The following is a 20,178-nucleotide window of genomic DNA, read 5'->3' on the forward strand; positions in this document are numbered from 1 at the left end:
AAGCATGTATTAAGTAGGCAGAGGACAGCAGAGAAGGAAACAGTCAGTTAAGGCAGAGGACAACAGAGAAGGAAACAGTCATAAGAAGGACAGCAGGAGAAGCAATCAGTTAATGGCAGAGGGACAAACAGAGAAGGAAACCGTTAAGGCAGAGGCAACAGAGAAGGAACAGTCGAGTTAAGGCTAGAGGGACAAACTCGAGAAGGAAACAGTCAAGTTAAAGAGGCTTCATGCATCCCAAATAGCCCCCTATTCCCTCGTGTCGTGGACTCTGTGTCCTATATGGGTAACAGGATGCCATTTGGGATGAGCAGACGAGCGATGTCACAGTCGCAGGTCTGTCGGGAACCAATAGCTGAACAGCCCAGGTATTCTGAAGGCTGTGATTGGTTATTGAAGGAAGATTCACTCCAAACTATATTCTGCTGTTTGTGTTTCGTTAGTCCACTGTTGATACAGTCCCAGAATGGTTTGCATTGTCAGAAAGTCAACTTTTTCAAGATAAAGGATTTAGTTTAGTTTTGGTGGATATTTCCTTTAAGGCAGGAGGTGGAGCTTTATTAAACAGGGTGAAACAGTAGAGGAATAGACCCCAAGCACACACACACACACTCACACACACACAAACAGATCGCTTCACACACACACACACACTCCCTACACACACACACACCCCCTCAACACACACACACACACACACACTTTGTCAAACACACATATACACTCCCTCCCTCTCTCAGCCAGCCAGCCGTCCAACAGTAAGAACCATCAGATCCAGTTCTTCTACAGTTCCTCCAGACCCGGCATGGGGAACCCCCACGAAAGCCTCCACCTCCCCCTTCAGTTCTGCTACCCGCTCCGGTAGCTTCTCCTCCTGCCAGGGGCCTCCTTAAACTCCTTCAGGGTCGCCTTGGGCTGCAGAGACGCCTGGATGTCCAGGGTAATCCTGGACGCCTGTAAGGAGAAACAAAAGAGGTGTTGAGAGGGTCAGGGGGGTTGAAGGGGGCCTTGGTCTGCTGGCTGGACATCTAGGGGTCAGCACTCTACTGCCTCTAGACACAGAGGTCAAGGGGTTAAAGGGGGCCTTGGTCTGCTGGCTGGACATCTAGGGTCAGCACCTACTGCCTCTAGACACAGAGGTCAAGGGGTTAAAGGGGCGCTTGGGTCTGCTGGCTGGACATCTAGGGTCAGCACCACTGCCTCTAGACACAGAGGTCAAGGGTTAAAGGGGCCTTGGTCTGCTGGCTGGACATCTAGGGTCAGCACCTACTGCCTCTAGACACAGAGGTCAAGGGGTTAAAGGGGCCTTGGTCTGCTGCGCTGGACATCTAGGGTCAGCACCTACTGCCTCTAGAACAGAGGGTCAAAGGAGTTTAAAGGGGCCTTGGTCTGCTGGCTGGACATCTAGGGTCAGCACCTACTGCCTCTGGGACACAGAGGTCAAGGGTTTAAAGGGGCCTTGGTCTGCTGGCTGGACATCTAGGGTCAGCACCTACTGCCTAAGACACAGAGGTCAAGGGGTTAAAGGGGCCTTGGTCTGCTGGCTGGACATCTAGGGGTCAGCACCTACTGCCTTAGACACAGAGGTCAAGGGGTTAAAGGGGCCTTGGTCTGCTGGCTGGACATCTAGGTCAGCACCTACTGCCTCTAGACACAGAGGTCAAAGGGGTTAAAGGGGCCTTGGTCTGCTGGCTGGACATCTAGGTCAGCACCTACTGCCTATAGACACAGAGGTCAAGGGTTTAAAGGGGCCTTGGTCTGCTGGCTGGACATCTAGGTCAGCACCTACTGCCTCTAGACACAGAGGTCAAGGGTTAAAGGGGCCTTGGTCTGCTGGCTGGACATCTAGGGTCAGCACCTACTGCCTCTAGACACAGAGCGTCAAGGGTTAGAGTGGCCTTGGTCTGCTGGCTGGACATCTAGGGTCAGCACCTACTGCCTCTAGACACAGAGGTCAAGGGGTTAAAGAGGCCTTGGTCTGCTGGCTGGACATCTAGGGTCAGCACCTACTGCCTCTAGACACAGAGGTCAAGGGGTTAAAGGGGCCTTGGTCTGCTGGCTGGACATCTAGGGTCAGCACCTACTGCCTATAGACACAGAGGTCAAGGGGTTAAAGGGGCCTTGGTCTGCTGGCTGGACATCTAGGGTCAGCACCTACTGCCTCCTAGGACACAGAGGTCAAAGGGGTTAAAGGGGGCCTTGGTCTGCTGGTCTGGACATCTAGGGTCAGCACCTGCTGCCTATAGACACAGAGGTCAAGGGGTTAAAGGGGCCTTGGTCTGCTGGCTGGACATCTAGGGTCAGCACCTACTGCCTATAAGACACAGAGGTCAAGGGGTTAAAGGGGCCTTGGTCTGCTGGCTGGACATCTGGGGTCAGCACCTACTGCCTCTAGACACAGAGGTCAAGGGGTTAAAGGGCCTTGGTCTGCTGGCTGGACATCTAGGGTCAGCACCTACTGCCTATAGACACAGAGGTCAAGGGGTTAATGGGTCTTGGTCTGCTGGCTGGACATCTAGGGTCAGCACCTACTGCCTCTAGACACAGAGGTCAAGGGGTTAAAGGGGGCCTTGGTCTGCTGGCTGGACATCTAGGGTCAGCACCTACTGCCTATAGACACAGAGGTCAAGGGTTAAAGGGGCCCTTGGTCTGCTGGCTGGCACATCTAGGGTCATCACCTACTGCCTATAGACACAGAGGTCAAGGGGTAAAAGGGCCTTGGTCTGCTGGCTGGACATCTAGGGTCAGCACCTGACTGCCTCTAGACACAGAGGTCAAGGGGTTAAAGGGGCCTTGGTCTGCTGGCTGGACATCTAGGGGTCAGCACCTACTGCCTCTAGACACAGAGGTCAAGGGGTTAAAGGGGCCTTGGTTCTGGCTGGACATCTAGGGGTCAGCACCTACTGCCTATAGACACAGAGGTCAAGGGGGTTAAAGGGGCCTTGGTCTGCTGGCTGGACATCTAGGGTCAGCACCTATTGCCTAGACACAGAGGTCAAGGGGGTTAAAGGGGGCCTTGGTCTGCTGGCTGGACATCTAGGGTCAGCACCTATTGCCTAAGACACAGAGGTCAAGGGGTTAAAAGGGAGCCTTGGTCTGCTGGCTGGACATCTAGGGTCAGCACCTACTGCCTCTAGACACAGAGGTCAAGGGGGTTAAAAGGGGCCTTGGTCTGCTGGCTGGACATCTAGGGTCAGCACCTACTGCCTCCTAGACACAGAGGTCAAGGGGTTAAAGGGGGCCTTGGTCTGCTGGCTGGACATCTAGGGTCAGCACCTACTGCCTCTAGACACAGAGGTCAAGGGGGTTGGAAAGGGGCCTTGGTCTGCTGGCTGGACATCTAGGGTCAGCACCTACTGCCTAGACACAGAGGTCAAAGGGGTTAAAGGGGCCTTGGTCTGCTGGCTGGACATCTAGGGTCAGCACCTACTGCCTCTAGACACAGAGGTCAAGGGGTTAAAGGGGCCTTGGTCTGCTGGCTGGACATCTAGGGTCAGCACTCACGCCCTATAGACACAGAGGTCAAGTGGGGTTAAAGGGGGCCTTGGTCTGCTGGCTGGACATCTAGGGTCAGCACCTACTGCCTATAGACACAGAGGTCAAGGGGTTAAAAGGGGGCCTTGGTCTGCTGGCTGGACATCTAGGGTCAGCACCTACTTGCCTATAGACACAGAGGTCAAGGGGTTAAAGGGGGCCTTGGTCTGCTGGCTGGACATCTAGGGTCAGCACCTACTGCCTCTAGACACAGAGGTCAAGGGGTTAAAGGGGCCTTGGTCTGCTGGCTGGACATCTAGGGTCAGCACCTACTGGCCTATAGACACAGAGGGTCAAGGGGTTAAAGGGCCTTGGTCTGCTGGCTGGACATCTAGGGTCAGCACCTACTGCCTCTAGACACAGAGGTCAATTAAGCAGGGGCCTTGGTCTGCTGGCTGGACATCTAGGTCAGCACCTCACTGCCTATAGACACAGAGGTCAAGGGGTTAAAAGGGCCTTGGTCTGCTGGCTGGACATCTAGGGTCAGCACCTACTTGCCTAGACACAGAGGTCAAGGGGTAAAGGGGCCTTGGTCTGCTGGCTGGACATCTAGGGTCAGCACCTACTGCCTCTAGACACAGAGGTCAAAGGGGTTAAAGGGGCCTTGGTCTGCTGGCTGGACATCTAGGGGTCAGCACCTCACTGCCTCTAGACACAGAGGTCAAGGGGTTAAAGGGGCCTTGGTCTGCTGGCTGGACATCTAGGGTCAGCACCTACCGCCTATAGACAGAGGTCAAAGGGGTTAAAGGGGCCTTGGTCTGCTGGCTGGACATCTAGGGTCAGCACCTACTGCCTATAGACACAGAGGTCAAGGGGTTAAAGGGGCCTTGGTCTGCTGGCTGGACATCTAGGGTCAGCACCTATTGCCCTATAGACACAGAGGTCAAGGGGGTTAAAGGGGGCCTTGGTCTGCTGGCTGGACATCTAGGGTCAGCACCTACTGCCTCTAGACACAGAGGTCAAGGGGTTAAAGGGCCTTGGTCTGCTGGCTGGACATCTAGGTCAGCACCTACTGCCTCTAGACAGAGGTCAAGGGGTTAAAGGGGCCTTGGTCTCTGCTGGCTGGACATCTAGGGTCAGCACCTACTGCCTCTAGACACAGGCGAGGTCAAGGGGTTAAAGGGGGGCCTTGGTCTGCTGGCTGGACATCTAGGGTCAGCACCTACTGCCTCTAGACACAGAGGTCAAGGGGTTAAAGGGGCCTTGGTCTGCTGGCTGGACATCTAGGGTCAGCACCTACTGCCTCCCCTGGACACAGAGGTCAAGGGGGTTAAAGGGGCCTTGGTCTGCTGGCTGGACATCTAGGGTCAGCACCTACTGCCTATAGACACAGAGGTCAAGGGGTTAAAGGGGCCTTGGTCTGCTGGCTGGACATCTAGGGTCAGCACCTACTGCCTATAGACACAGAGGTCAAGGGGTTAAAGGGGCCTTGGTCTGCTGGCTGGACATCTAGGGTCAGCACCTACTGCCTATAGACACAGAGGTCAAGGGGTTAAAGGGGCCTTGGTCTGCTGGCTGGACATCTAGGGTCAGCACCTACTGCCTCTAGACACAGAGGGTCAGAGGGGTTAAAGGGGCCTTGGTCTGCTGGCTGGACATCTAGGGTCAGCACCTACTGCCTATAGACACAGAGGTCAAAGAGGTTAAAGGGGCCTTGGTCTGCTGGCTGGACATCTAGGGTCAGCACCTACTGCCTCCTAGACACAGAGGGTCAGGGGGTTAGAGAGGCCTTGGTCTGCTGGCTGGACATCTAGGGTCAGCACCTACTGCCTCTAGACACAGAGGTCAAGGGGTTAAAGGGGGCCTTGGTCTGCTGGCTGGACATCTAGGGTCAGCACCTACTGCCTCTAGACACAGAGGTCAAAGGGGTTAAAGGGGGCCTTGGTCTGCTGGCTGGACATCTAGGGTCAGCACCTACTGCCTCTAGACACAGAGGTCAAGGGGTTAAAGGGGCCTTGGTCTGCTGGCTGGACATCTAGGGTCAGCACCTACTGCCTCCTAGACACAGAGGTCAAGGGGTTAAAGGGGCCTTGGTCTGCTGGCTGGACATCTAGGGTCAGCACCTACTGCCTATAGACACAGAGGTCAAGGGGTTAAAGGGGCCTGGTCTGCTGGCTGGACATCTAGGGTCAGCACCTACTGCCTCTAGACACAGAGGTCAAGGGGTTAAAGGGGCCTTGGTCTGCTGGCTGGACATCTAGGGTCAGCACCTACGCCTCTAGACACAGAGGTCAAGGGGTTAAAGGGGCCTTGGTCTGCTGGCTGGACATCTAGGGTCAGCACCTACTGCCTATAGGACACAGAGGTCAAGGGGTTAAAGGGGCCTTGGTCTGCTGGCTGGACATCTAGGGTCAGCACCTACTGCCTCTAGACACAGAGGTCAAGGGGTTAAAGGGGCCTTGGTCTGCTGGCTGGACATCTAGGGTCAGCACCTACTGCCTCTAGACACAGAGGTCAAGGGGGTTAAAGGGGGCCTTGGTCTGCTGGCTGGACATCTAGGGTCAGCACCTACTGCCTCTAGACACAGAGGTCAAGGGGGTTAAAGGGGCCTTGGTCTGCTGGCTGGACATCTAGGGTCAGCACCTACTGCCTCTAGACACAGAGGTCAAGGGGTTAAAGGGGCCTTGGTCTGCTGGCTGGACATCTAGGGTCAGCACCTACTTTGCCTATAGACACAGAGGTCAAGGGGTTAAAGGGGCCTTGGTCTGCTGGCTGGACATCTAGGGTCAGCACCTACTGCCTCTAGACACAGAGGTCAAGGGGTTAAAGGGGCCTTGGTCTGCTGGCTGGACATCTAGGGTCAGCACCTACTGCCTATAGACACAGAGGTCAAGGGGTTAAAGGGGCCTTGGTCTGCTGGCTGGACATCTAGGGTCAGCACCTATTGCCTATAGACACAGAGGTCAAGGGGTTAAAGGGGCCTTGGTCTGCTGGCTGGACATCTAGGGTCAGCACCTACTGCCTATAGACACAGAGGTCAAGGGGGTTAAAGGGGGCCTTGGTCTGCTGGCTGGACATCTAGGGTCAGCACCTACTGCCTATAGACACAGAGGTCAAGGGGTTAAAGGGGCCTTGGTCTGCTGGCTGGACATCTAGGGTCAGCAACCTACTGCCTCTAGACACAGAGGTCAAGGGGTTAAAGGGGCCTTGGTCTGCTGGCTGGACATCTAGGGTCAGCACCTACTGCCTCTAGACACAGAGGTCAAGGGGTTAAAGGGGCCTTGGTCTGCTGGCTGGACATCTAGGGTCAGCACCTACTGCCTATAGACACAGAGGTCAAGGGGTTAAAAGGGGCCTTGGTCTGCTGGCTGGACATCTAGGGTCAGCACCTACTGCCTCTAGACACAGAGGTCAAGGGGTTAAAGGGGCCTTGGTCTGCTGGCTGGACATCTAGGGTCAGCACCTACGGCCCTATAGACACAGAGGTCAAGGGGTTAAAGGGGCCTTGGTCTGCTGGCTGGACATCTAGGGTCAGCACCTACTGCCTATAGACACAGAGGTCAAGGGGTTAAAGGGGCCTTGGTCTGCTGGCTGGACATCTAGGGTCAGCACCTACTGCCTCTAGACACAAAGGTCAAGGGGTTAAAGGGGCCTTGGTCTGCTGGCTGGATATCTAGGGTCAGCACCTACTGCCTATAGACACAGAGGTCAAGGGGTTAAAGGGGCCTTGGTCTGCTGGCTGGACATCTAGGGTCAGCACCTACTGCCTCTGAGACACAGAGGTCAAGGGGGTTAAAGGGGCCCTTGGTCTGCTGGCTGGACATCTAGGGTCAGCACCCTACTGCCTCTAGACACAGAGGTCAAGGGGTTAGAGAGGCCTTGGTCTGCTGGCTGGACATCTAGGGTCAGCACTCTACTGCCTATAGACACAGAGGTCAAGGGGTTAAAGGGGGCCTTGGTCTGCTGGCTGGACATCTAGGGTCAGCACCTACTGCCTCTAGACACAGAGGTCAAGGGGTTAAAGGGGCCTTGGTCTGCTGGCTGGACATCTAGGGTCAGCACCTACTGCCTCTAGACACAGAGGTCAAGGGGTTAAAGGGGCCTTGGTCTGCTGGCTGGACATCTAGGGTCAGCACCTACTGCCTATAGACACAGAGGTCAAGGGGGTTAAAGGGGCCTTGGTCTGCTGGCTGGACATCTAGGGTCAGCACCTACTGCCTCTAGACACAGAGGTCAAGGGGTTAAAGGGGCCTTGGTCTGCTGGCTGGACATCTAGGGTCAGCACCTACTGCCTATAGACACAGAGGTCAAGGGGTTAAAGGGGGCCTTGGTCTGCTGGCTGGACATCTAGGGTCAGCACCTACTGCCTATAGACACAGAGGTCAAGGGGTTAAAGGGGCCTTGGTCTGCTGGCTGGACATCTAGGGTCAGCACCTACTGCCTATAGACACAGAGGTCAAGGGGTTAAAGGGGCCTTGGTCTGCTGGCTGGACATCTAGGGTCAGCACCTACTGCCTATAGACACAGAGGTCAAGGGGTTAAAGGGGCCTTGGTCTGCTGGCTGGACATCTAGGGTCAGCACCTACTGCCTATAGACACAGAGGTCAAGGGGTTAAAGGGGCCTTGGTCTGCTGGCTGGACATCTAGGGTCAGCACCTACTGCCTCTAGACACAGAGGTCAAGGGGTTAAAGGGGCCTTGGTCTGCTGGCTGGACATCTAGGGTCAGCACCTACTGCCTATAGACACAGAGGTCAAGGGGTTAAAGGTCACCTCTGAGGGTTAGTGTTAAGAGTTCAGGAGTTACCTCTGTGGATGAACTCTGCGACCTTCCTGAAGTCATCCTCCACCATTCCTCTGGAGGTCAGAGCAGGAGAGCGAACCTCAGCCCACTGGGACGCAGAGCACCTCTTATCACCTATACACACACACACACACACACACACACACACACACACACACATTACGTATACACACACACACATTACGTATATACACACACACACACACACACACATTACGTATATACACACACACACACACACACACACACACGACGCATATACACACACACACACACACACACACACACACATTACGTATATATACACACACACACACACACACACACACACACACCGCTGGGACGGAGAGCACTCTTATCACCTACACACAGACACACACACACACACACACACATTACGTATATACACACACACACACACACACACACACACACACACACACACACATACGTATAACACACACACACACACACACACACATTACGTATATACACACACACACACACATTACGTATATACACACACACACACACACACATTATGTATATACACACACACACACACACACATTACGTATATACACACACACACACACACACACACACACACACACATTACGTATATACACACACACACACACACACACACACACACACACACACACACACACACATTACGTATATACACACACACACACACACATTACGTATATACACACACACACACACAGACCGCTGGGATGCAGAGCACTCTCATCACCTATAGAGGACAGTGTCGGTTACTTACCTGGGCAGGTGTTCTTGTTGCAGGCGATGGCAGCAGCTTCTAGAACCTTCTCAGCTCGTCCTCCGTCCGTCCCATTGGGCCTCAGGTCCAATAAGATCAGATGGTTATCAGAACCCCCTGGAGAACATTAACACAACCATATAGCAACATTAAGACAACCATATAGCAACATTAACACAACCATATAGCAACATTAACACAATCATATAGCAACATTAACACAACCATATAGCAACATTAACACAACTATATAGCAACATTAAGACAACCATATAGCAACATTAACACAACCATATAGCAACATTAACACAACCATATATGCAACATTAACACAACCATATAGCAACATTAAGACAACCATATAGCAACATTAACACAACCATATAGCAACATTAACACAACCATATAGCAACATTAACACAACCATATAGCAACATTAACACAACCATATAGCAACATTAACGACAACCATATAGCAACATTAACACAACCATATAGCAACATTAACACAACCATATAGCAACATTAACACAACCATATAGCAACATTAACACAACCATATAGCAACATTAACACAACCATGTGTAGCAACATTAACACAACCATATAGCAACAAACACAACCATTTAGCAACATTAACACAACCATATAGCAACATTAATTACAACCATTAAGCAACATTAACACAACATTTGTTTGTATTGGGTATATGTTGTAAAATTGTTAGATATTACTTGTTAGATATTACTGCACTGTCTGAGCTAGAAGCACAAGCATTTCGCTACACCCACTATAACATCTGCTAAACACGTGTATGTGACAAATACGATTTGATTTGATGAACACGACCATATAACATTAACACAACCATATAACAACATTAAGACAACCATATAGCAACTAGGGATGTGACAAATGGACCACTATTCTTAACGTTTAAAAACAGCAAAAAAATAAATAAATAAAAAACAGTTTTCCATTAAAACAATAAGAAAAATGCATAAAATGTCCCGTAAATTCACAACGCAGCTGCGCTGCTGCCAGCAACAGTTTGGGTCTCGCGATGCGTCGCTTTCAGATGGTGAAGGCATTGCACCTGTACTTCCATTACCGTACCTCAGTTTCACCTCACAGTCTGCTTTTCCTTCTCAGCTACAGTGGCTTTCCAAAGTATTCACCCCCTTGGCATTTTTCCTATTTTGTTGCTTTACAACCTGGAATTAAAATAGATTTTGGGGGGTTTGTATCACCAAAATGCTTCACTGTGGGGGATGGTGTTCTCTGGGTGATGAGAGGTTTTGGGGTTTGCGCCAGACATAGCATTTCCTTGATGGCCAAAAAGCTCAATTAGCTAATTTTTTTCTTTAAGCAATGGCTTTTTCTGGCCACTCTTCCGTAAAGCCCAGCTCTGTGGAGTGTACGGCTTAAAGTGGTCCTATGGACAGATACTCCAATCTCCGCTGTGGAGCTTTGCAGCTCCTTCAGGGTTACCTTTGGTCTCTTTGTTGCCTCTCTGATTAATGCCCTCCTTGCCTGGTCCGTGAGTTTTGGTGGTTGGCCCTCTCTTGGCAGGTTTGTTGTGGTGCCATATTCTTTCCATTTTTAATAATGGATTTAAATGGTGCTCCGTGGGATGTTCAAAGTTTCTGATATTTTTTTATAACCCAAACCTGATGTGTACTTCTCCACAACTTTGTCCCTGACCTGTTTGGAGAGCTCCTTGGTCTTCATAGTGCCGCTTGCTTGGTGGTGCCCCTTGCTTAGTGGTGTTGCAGACTCTGGGGCCTTTCAGAACAGGTGTGTTATATATACTGTGACCGATCATGTGACACTTAGATTGCACACAGGTGGACTTTATTTAACTAATTATGTGACTTCTGAAGGTAATTGGTTGCACCAGATCTTATTTAGGGCTTCATAGCAAAGGGGGTGAATACATATGCACGCACCACTTTTCCATATTTTTTTTTTAAATACTTTTTTTGAAACAAGTTATTAATTTCATTTCACTCCACCAATTTGGACTATTTTGTGAATAGGCTACGATATTCTACAGACACCAGACCGAAGACTGAACACACACTGGCATCAATCGGGAAGAGAAAGAGAAGGTGTGGAATCATTTGTCCAAACAGTTTGCAACCTAAAACAAGAGTTTCTATTGGACAAATTCAGGTAGATCCCTCCCCATTTAGTTTGCTTCCGTTCAGAAACGTTTTTTTTGCAACAGAATCGGCGCAATGAACACGCCGCAAACATGAGGGGGGAGAGAGGACATCCCTGTCTGGTGCCCCTTTCTGCATAATTTGTGTATATTTTTGCAGCTTTGAACAACAAGCAACACACGTGAAGGCTACCGGACGGCTACAGGTATTTTTAATGGGGCGCACGTCATAAAACCTACATTGAAAAGTTTGTTTTATTAAATTACCAAAATGATATTAATAAATTAACAAAATGATATTAATAAATTAACAAAATGATATTAATAAATTAACAAAATGATATTAATAAATTAACAAAATGATTTAACATGAATCATTTTATGTAACCATGTCAAATCTATATATTTTAATAAAACATACAAGAAACTTTTCAATGTTAAAATAGGCCTATAAATTGTTTTACATTTTTTACATTTTAGTCATTTAGCAGACGCTCTTATCCAGAGCGACTTACAGTTAGTGAGTGCATACAGTGGGGAAAAAAAGTATTTAGTCAGCCACCAATTGTGCAAGTTCTCCCACTTAAAAAGATGAGAGAGGCCTGTAATTTTCATCATAGGTACACGTCAACTTTGACAGACAAAATGAGAAAAAAAATCCAGAAAATCACATTGTAGGATTTTTTATGAATTTATTTGCAAATTATGGTGGAAAATAAGTATTTGGTCAATAACAAAAGTTTCTCAATACTTTGTTATATACACTTTGTTGGTAATAACACAGGTCAAACGTTTTCTGTAAGTCTTCACAAGGTTTTCACACACTGTTGCTGGTATTTTGGCCCATTCCTCCAAGCAGATCTCCTCTAGAGCAGTGATGTTTTGGGGCTGTCAGCTGGGCAACACGGACTTTCAACTCCCCTCCAAAGATTTTCTATGGGGTTGAGATCTGGAGACTGGCTAGGCCACTCCAGGACCTTGAAATGCTTCTTCACGAAGCCACTCCTTCGTTGCTCGGGCAGTGTGTTTGGGATCATTGTCATGCTGAAAGACCCAGCCACGTTTCATCTTCAATGCCCTTGCTGATGGAAGGAGGTTTTTCACTCAAAATCTCACGATACATGGCCCCATTCATTCTTTCCTTTACACGGATCAGTCGTCCTGGTCCCTTTGCAGAAAAAACAGCCCCAAAGCATAATGTTTCCACCCCCATGCTTCACAGTAGGTATGGTGTTCTTTGGATGCAACTCAGCATTCTTTGTCCTCCAAACACGACGAGTTGAGTTTTTACCAAAAAGTTCTATTTTGGTTTCATCTGACCATAAAATATTCTCCCAATCCCCTTCTGGATCATCCAAATGCACTCTAGCAAACTTCAGACTGGCCTGGACATGTACTGGCTTAAGCAGGGGGACACGTCTTGCACTGCAGGATTTGAGTCCCTGGCGGCGTAGTGTGTTACTGATGGTAGGCTTTGTTACTTTGGTCCCAGCTCTCTGCAGGTCATTCACTAGGTCCCCCCGTGTGGTTCTGGGATTTTTGCTCACCGTTCTTGTGATCATTTTGACCCCACGGGGTGAGATCTTGCGTGGAGCCCCAGATCGAGGGAGATTATCAGTGGTCTTGTATGTCTTCCATTTCCTAATAATTGCCCCCACAGTTGATTTCTTCAAACCAAGCTGCTTACCTATTGCAGATTCAGTCTTCCCAGCCTGGTGCAGGTCTACAATTTTGTTTCTGGTGCCCTTTGACATCTCTTTGGTCTTGGCCATAGTGGAGTTTGGAGTGTGACTGTTTGAGGTTGTGGACAGGTGTCTTTTATACTGATAACAAGTTCAAACAGGTGCCATTAATACAGGTAATGAGGGGAGGACAGAGGAAGTTTAAAGAAGAAGTTACAGGTCTGTGAGAGCCAGAAATCTTGCTTGTTTGTAGGTGACCAAATACTTATTTTCCACCATAATTTGCAAATAAATTCATAAAAAATCCTACAATGTGATTTTCTGGATTTTTTTCTTCTCAATTTGTCTGTCATAGTTGACGTGTACCTATGATGAAAATTACAGGCCTCTCTCATCTTTTTAAGTGGGAGAACTTGCACAATTGGTGGCTGACTAAATACTTTTTTCCCCCACTGTACATTATTATTTTTTCATACTGGCCCCCCGTGGGAATCGAACCATTTACATTACATTTTTACATTTACATTTTAGTCATTTCGCAGACGCTCTTATCCAGAGCGACTTACAGTTAATGCATTTTTTTCATACCCCTGTGGGAATCAAACCCACAACCCTGGCGTTGCAAACGCCATGCTCTATCAACTGAGCTACATCCCTGCCGGCCATTCCCTCCCCTACCCTGGACGACGCTGGGCCAATTGCGCGCCGCCCCATTGGTCTCCCGGTCGCGGCCGGCTACGACAGAGCCTGGATTCGAACCAGGATCTCTAGTGGCACAGCTAGCACTGCGATGCAGTGCCTTAGACCACTGCGCCACTCGGGGAGACTTTTAGTGCAAAGATGAATACTCACACAAGTATTATAATATTAACGTCCGTTGGGATATTGAATAACCGTGCCCATCCCTAGTTAACACACAGGGTTAACAACAACAAGTATTATAATATTAACGTCCGTTGGGATATTGAATAACCGTGCCCATCCCTAGTTAACACACAGGGTTAACAAAAACAAGTATTATAATATTAACGTCCGTTGGGATATTGAATAACCGTGGCCATCCCTAGTTAACACACAGGGTTAACAACAACAAGTATTATAATATTAACGTCCGTTGGGATATTGAATAACCGTGCCCATCCCTAGTTAACACACAGGGTTAACAACAACAAGTATTATAATATTAACGTCCGTTGGGATATTGAATAACCGTGCCCATCCCTAGTTAACACACAGGGTTAATAACTGAGCCCATCCCTAGTTAACACACAGGGTTAATAACTGAGCCCATCCCTAGTTAACACACAGGGTTAATAACCGAGCCCATCCCTAGTTAACACACAGGGTTAATAACCGAGCCCATCCCTAGTTAACACACAGGGTTAATAACCGAGCCCATCCCTAGTTAACACACAGGGTTAATAACCGTGCCCATCCCTAGTTAACACACAGGGTTAATAACTGAGCCCATCCCTAGTTAACACACAGGGTTAATAACTGAGCCCATCCCTAGTTAACACACAGGGTTAATAACTGAGCCCATCCCTAGTTAACACACAGGGTTAATAACGGAGCCCATCCCTAGTTAACACACAGGGTTAATAACTGAGCCCATCCCTAGTTAACACACAGGGTTAATAACTGAGCCCATCCCTAGTTAACACACAGGGTTAATAACTGAGCCCATCCCTAGTTAACACACAGGGTTAATAACTGAGCCCATCCCTAGTTAACACACAGGGTTAATAACTGAGCCCATCCCTAGTTAACACACAGGGTTAATAACTGAGCCCATCCCTAGTTAACACACAGGGTTAATAACTGAGCCCATCCCTAGTTAACACACAGGGTTAATAACCGTGCCCATCCCTAGTTAACACACAGGGTTAATAACCGTGCCCATCCCTAGTTAACACACAGGGTTAATAACTGAGCCCATCCCTAGTTAACACACAGGGTTAATAACTGAGCCCATCCCTAGTTAACACACAGGGTTAATAACTGAGCCCATCCCTAGTTAACACACAGGGTTAATAACTGAGCCCATCCCTAGTTAACACACAGGGTTAATAACTGAGCCCATCCCTAGTTAACACACAGGGTTAATAACTGAGCCCATCCCTAGTTAACACACAGGGTTAATAACTGAGCCCATCCCTAGTTAACACACAGGGTTAATAACCGTGCCCATCCCTAGTTAACACACAGGGTTAATAACTGAGCCCATCCCTAGTTAACACACAGGGTTAATAACCGTGCCCATCCCTAGTTAACACACAGGGTTAATAACTGAGCCCATCCCTAGTTAACACACAGGGTTAATAACTGAGCCCATCCCTAGTTAACACACAGGGTTAATAACTGAGCCCATCCCTAGTTAACACACAGGGTTAATAACTGAGCCCATCCCCTAGTTAACACACAGGGTTAATAACTGAGCCCATCCCTAGTTAACACACAGGGTTAATAACTGAGCCCATCCCTAGTTAACACACAGGGTTAATAACTGAGCCCATCCCTAGTTAACACACAGGGTTAATAACCGTGCCCATCCCTAGTTAACACACAGGGTTAATAACTGAGCCCATCCCTAGTTAACACACAGGGTTAATAACCGTGCCCATCCCTAGTTAACACACAGGGTTAATAACTGAGCCCATCCCTAGTTAACACACAGGGTTAATAACTGAGCCCATCCCTAGTTAACACACAGGGTTAATAACTGAGCCCATCCCTAGTTAACACACAGGGTTAATAACTGAGCCCATCCCTAGTTAACACACAGGGTTAATAACTGAGCCCATCCCTAGTTAACACACAGGGTTAATAACTGAGCCCATCCCTAGTTAACACACAGGGTTAATAACTGAGCCCATCCCTAGTTAACACACAGGGTTAATAACTGAGCCCATCCCTAGTTAACACACAGGGTTAATAACTGAGCCCATCCCTAGTTAACACAAAGGGTTAATAACTGAGCCCATCCCTAGTTAACACACAGGGTTAATAACTGAGCCCATCCCTAGTTAACACACAGGGTTAATAACTGAGCCCATCCCTAGTTAACACACAGGGTTAATAACCGAGCCCATCCCTAGTTAACACACAGGGTTAATAACCGAGCCCATCCCTAGTTAACACACAGGGTTAATAACTGAGCCCATCCCTAGTTAACACACAGGGTTAATAACTGAGCCCATCCCTAGTTAACACACAGGGTTAATAACTGAGCCCATCCCTAGTTAACACACAGGGTTAATAACTGAGCCCATCCCTAGTTAACACACAGGGTTAATAACTGAGCCCATCCCTAGTTAACACACAGGGTTAATAACTGAGCCCATCCCTAGTTAACACACAGGGTTAATAACTGAGCCCATCCCTAGTTAACACACAGGGTTAATAACTGAGCCCATCCCTAGTTAACACACAGGGTTAATAACTGAGCCCATCCCTAGTTAACACACAGGGTTAATAACTGAGCCCATCCCTAGTTAACACACAGGGTTAATAACTGAGCCCATCCCTAGTTAACACACAGGGTTAATAACTGAGCCCATCCCTAGTTAACACACAGGGTTAATAACTGAGCCCATCCCTAGTTAACACACAGGGTTAATAACTGAGCCCATCCCTAGTTAACACACAGGGTTAATAACTGAGCCCATCCCTAGTTAACACACAGGGTTAATAACTGAGCCCATCCCTAGTTAACACACAGGGTTAATAACTGAGCCCATCCCTAGTTAACACACAGGGTTAACAACAACAAGTATTATAATATTAACGTCCGTTGGGATATTGAATAACCGTGCCCATCCCTAGTTAACACACAGGGTTAACAACAACAAGTATTATAATATTAACATCCGTTGGGATATTGAATAACCGTGCCCATCCCTAGTTAACACACAGGGTTAACAACAACAAGTATTATAATATTAACGTCCGTTGGGATATTGAATAACCGTGCCCATCCCTAGTTAACACACAGGGTTAATAACTGAGCCCATCCCTAGTTAACACACAGGGTTAATAACTGAGCCCATCCCTAGTTAACACACAGGGTTAATAAATCGAGCCCATCCCTAGTTAACACACAGGGTTAATAACCGAGCCCATCCCTAGTTAACACACAGGGTTAATAACCGAGTCCATCCCTAGTTAACACACAGGGTTAATAACTGAGCCCATCCCTAGTTAACACACAGGGTTAATAACTGAGCCCATCCCCTAGTTAACACACAGGGTTAATAACTGAGCCCATCCCTAGTTAACACACAGGGTTAATAACTGAGCCCATCCCTAGTTAACACACAGGGTTAATAACTGAGCCCATCCCTAGTTAACACACAGGGTTAATAACTGAGCCCATCCCTAGTTAACACACAGGGTTAATAACTGAGCCCATCCCTAGTTAACACACAGGGTTAATAACTGAGCCCATCCCCTAGTTAACACACAGGGTTAATAACTGAGCCCATCCCTAGTTAACACACAGGGTTAATAACCGTGCCCATCCCTAGTTAACACACAGGGTTAATAACTGAGCCCATCCCTAGTTAACACACAGGGTTAATAACTGAGCCCATCCCTAGTTAACACACAGGGTTAATAACTGAGCCCATCCCTAGTTAACACACAGGGTTAATAACTGAGCCCATCCCTAGTTAACACACAGGGTTAATAACTGAGCCCATCCCTAGTTAACACACAGGGTTAATAACTGAGCCCATCCCTAGTTAACACACAGGGTTAATAACTGAGCCCATCCCTAGTTAACACACAGGGTTAATAACCGTGCCCATCCCTAGTTAACACACAGGGTTAATAACCGAGCCCATCCCTAGTTAACACACAGGGTTAATAACCGTGCCCATCCCTAGTTAACACACAGGGTTAATAACTGAGCCCATCCCTAGTTAACACACAGGGTTAATAACTGAGCCCATCCCTAGTTAACACACAGGGTTAATAACTGAGCCCATCCCTAGTTAACACACAGGGTTAATAACTGAGCCCATCCCTAGTTAACACACAGGGTTAATAACTGAGCCCATCCCTAGTTAACACACAGGGTTAATAACTGAGCCCATCCCTAGTTAACACACAGGGTTAATAACTGAGCCCATCCCTAGTTAACACACAGGGTTAATAACTGAGCCCATCCCTAGTTAACACACAGGGTTAATAACCGTGCCCATCCCTAGTTAACACACAGGGTTAATAACTGAGCCCATCCCTAGTTAACACACAGGGTTAATAACTGAGCCCATCCCTAGTTAACACACAGGGTTAATAACTGAGCCCATCCCTAGTTAACACACAGGGTTAATAACTGAGCCCATCCCTAGTTAACACACAGGGTTAATAACTGAGCCCATCCCTAGTTAACACACAGGGTTAATAACTGAGCCCATCCTAGTTAACACAGGGTTAATAACTGAGCCCATCCCTAGTTAACACACAGGGTTAATAACTGAGCCCATCCCTAGTTAACACACAGGGTTAATAACTGAGCCCATCCCTAGTTAACACACAGGGTTAATAACTGAGCCCATCCCTAGTTAACACACAGGGTTAATAACTGAGCCCATCCCTAGTTAACACACAGGGTTAATAACTGAGCCCATCCCTAGTTAACACACAGGGTTAATAACTGAGCCCATCCCTAGTTAACACACAGGGTTAATAACTGAGCCCATCCCTAGTTAACACACAGGGTTAATAACTGAGCCCATCCCTAGTTAACACACAGGGTTAATAACTGAGCCCATCCCTAGTTAACACACAGGGTTAATAACTGAGCCCATCCCTAGTTAACACACAGGGTTAATAACTGAGCCCATCCCTAGTTAACACACAGGGTTAATAACTGAGCCCATCCCTAGTTAACACACAGGGTTAATAACTGAGCCCATCCCTAGTTAACACACAGGGTTAATAACTGAGCCCATCCCTAGTTAACACACAGGGTTAATAACTGAGCCCATCCCTAGTTAACACACAGGGTTAATAACCGAGCCCATCCCTAGTTAACACACAGGGTTAATAACTGAGCCCATCCCTAGTTAACACACAGGGTTAATAACTGAGCCCATCCCTAGTTAACACACAGGGTTAATAACTGAGCCCATCCCTAGTTAACACACAGGGTTAATAACTGAGCCCATCCCTAGTTAACACACAGGGTTAATAACTGAGCCCATCCCTAGTTAACACACAGGGTTAATAACTGAGCCCATCCCTAGTTAACACACAGGGTTAATAACTGAGCCCATCCCTAGTTAACACACAGGGTTAATAACTGAGCCCATCCCTAGTTAACACACAGGGTTAATAACCGAGCCCATCCCTAGTTAACACACAGGGTTAATAACTGAGCCCATCCCTAGTTAACACACAGGGTTAATAACTGAGCCCATCCCTAGTTAACACACAGGGTTAATAACTGAGCCCATCCCTAGTTAACACACAGGGTTAATAACTGAGCCCATCCCTAGTTAACACACAGGGTTAATAACTGAGCCCTTCCCTAGTTAACACACAGGGTTAATAACTGAGCCCATCCCTAGTTAAACACAGGGTTAATAACTGAGCCCATCCTAGTTAACACACAGGGTTAATAACTGAGCCCATCCCTAGTTAACACACAGGGTTAATAACTGAGCCCATCCCTAGTTAACACACAGGGTTAATAACTGAGCCCATCCCTAGTTAACACACAGGGTTAATAACTGAGCCCATCCCTAGTTAACACACAGGGTTAATAACTGAGCCCATCCCTAGTTAACACACAGGGTTAATAACTGAGCCCATCCCTAGTTAACACACAGGGTTAATAACTGAGCCCATCCCTAGTTAACACACAGGGTTAATAACTGAGCCCATCCCTAGTTAACACACAGGGTTAATAACTGAGCCCATCCCTAACAGCAGCGGTTCCTAAACTAGCACTACACAAGTGCTCGGGCAAAACCCCAAAATATTCACCCCTTGGGGTCCCCAGGAGCCAGTTTGGGAAACGCTGGGTTACAGTCTGTTAACCACAACATTATTGTCTCACCGGTGACGATCTTGTACCCGTGGTTGATGAGGGCGTTGGCCATAGCTCTGCAGTTAGAGAGCACCTGGTACTGATATGCCTTAAACTCTGGGGTCAAAGCCTGCTTCAGGGCCACTGCAACACCTGGAGACACATTAACACACATTAACACACATTAAACACACATTAAACACACATTAACACACATTAACCCTTAAACTCTT

The 20,178-nt window shown here is 48.0% G+C and overlaps 1 protein-coding gene across 1 annotated transcript in view; it reads right to left on the reverse strand.

Annotated features, from left to right (window-relative positions):
• Positions 1–849: 849 nt before the first annotated feature.
• The window catches only part of LOC121581845 (serine hydroxymethyltransferase, cytosolic), a 42,770-nt gene continuing 23,441 nt past the window's right edge, over positions 850–20,178 (reverse strand). The window contains 6 exon segments of the mRNA XM_045220269.1: positions 850–954; positions 1,346–1,350; positions 8,280–8,355; positions 8,604–8,638; positions 9,064–9,180; positions 19,976–20,098. Of these exon segments, the coding sequence (XP_045076204.1) occupies positions 850–954; positions 1,346–1,350; positions 8,280–8,355; positions 8,604–8,638; positions 9,064–9,180; positions 19,976–20,098 (461 nt within the window).

This window comes from Coregonus clupeaformis, unplaced genomic scaffold (genome assembly GCF_020615455.1).
Source record: "Coregonus clupeaformis isolate EN_2021a unplaced genomic scaffold, ASM2061545v1 scaf3457, whole genome shotgun sequence".
Lineage (NCBI taxonomy): Eukaryota > Metazoa > Chordata > Actinopteri > Salmoniformes > Salmonidae > Coregonus > Coregonus clupeaformis.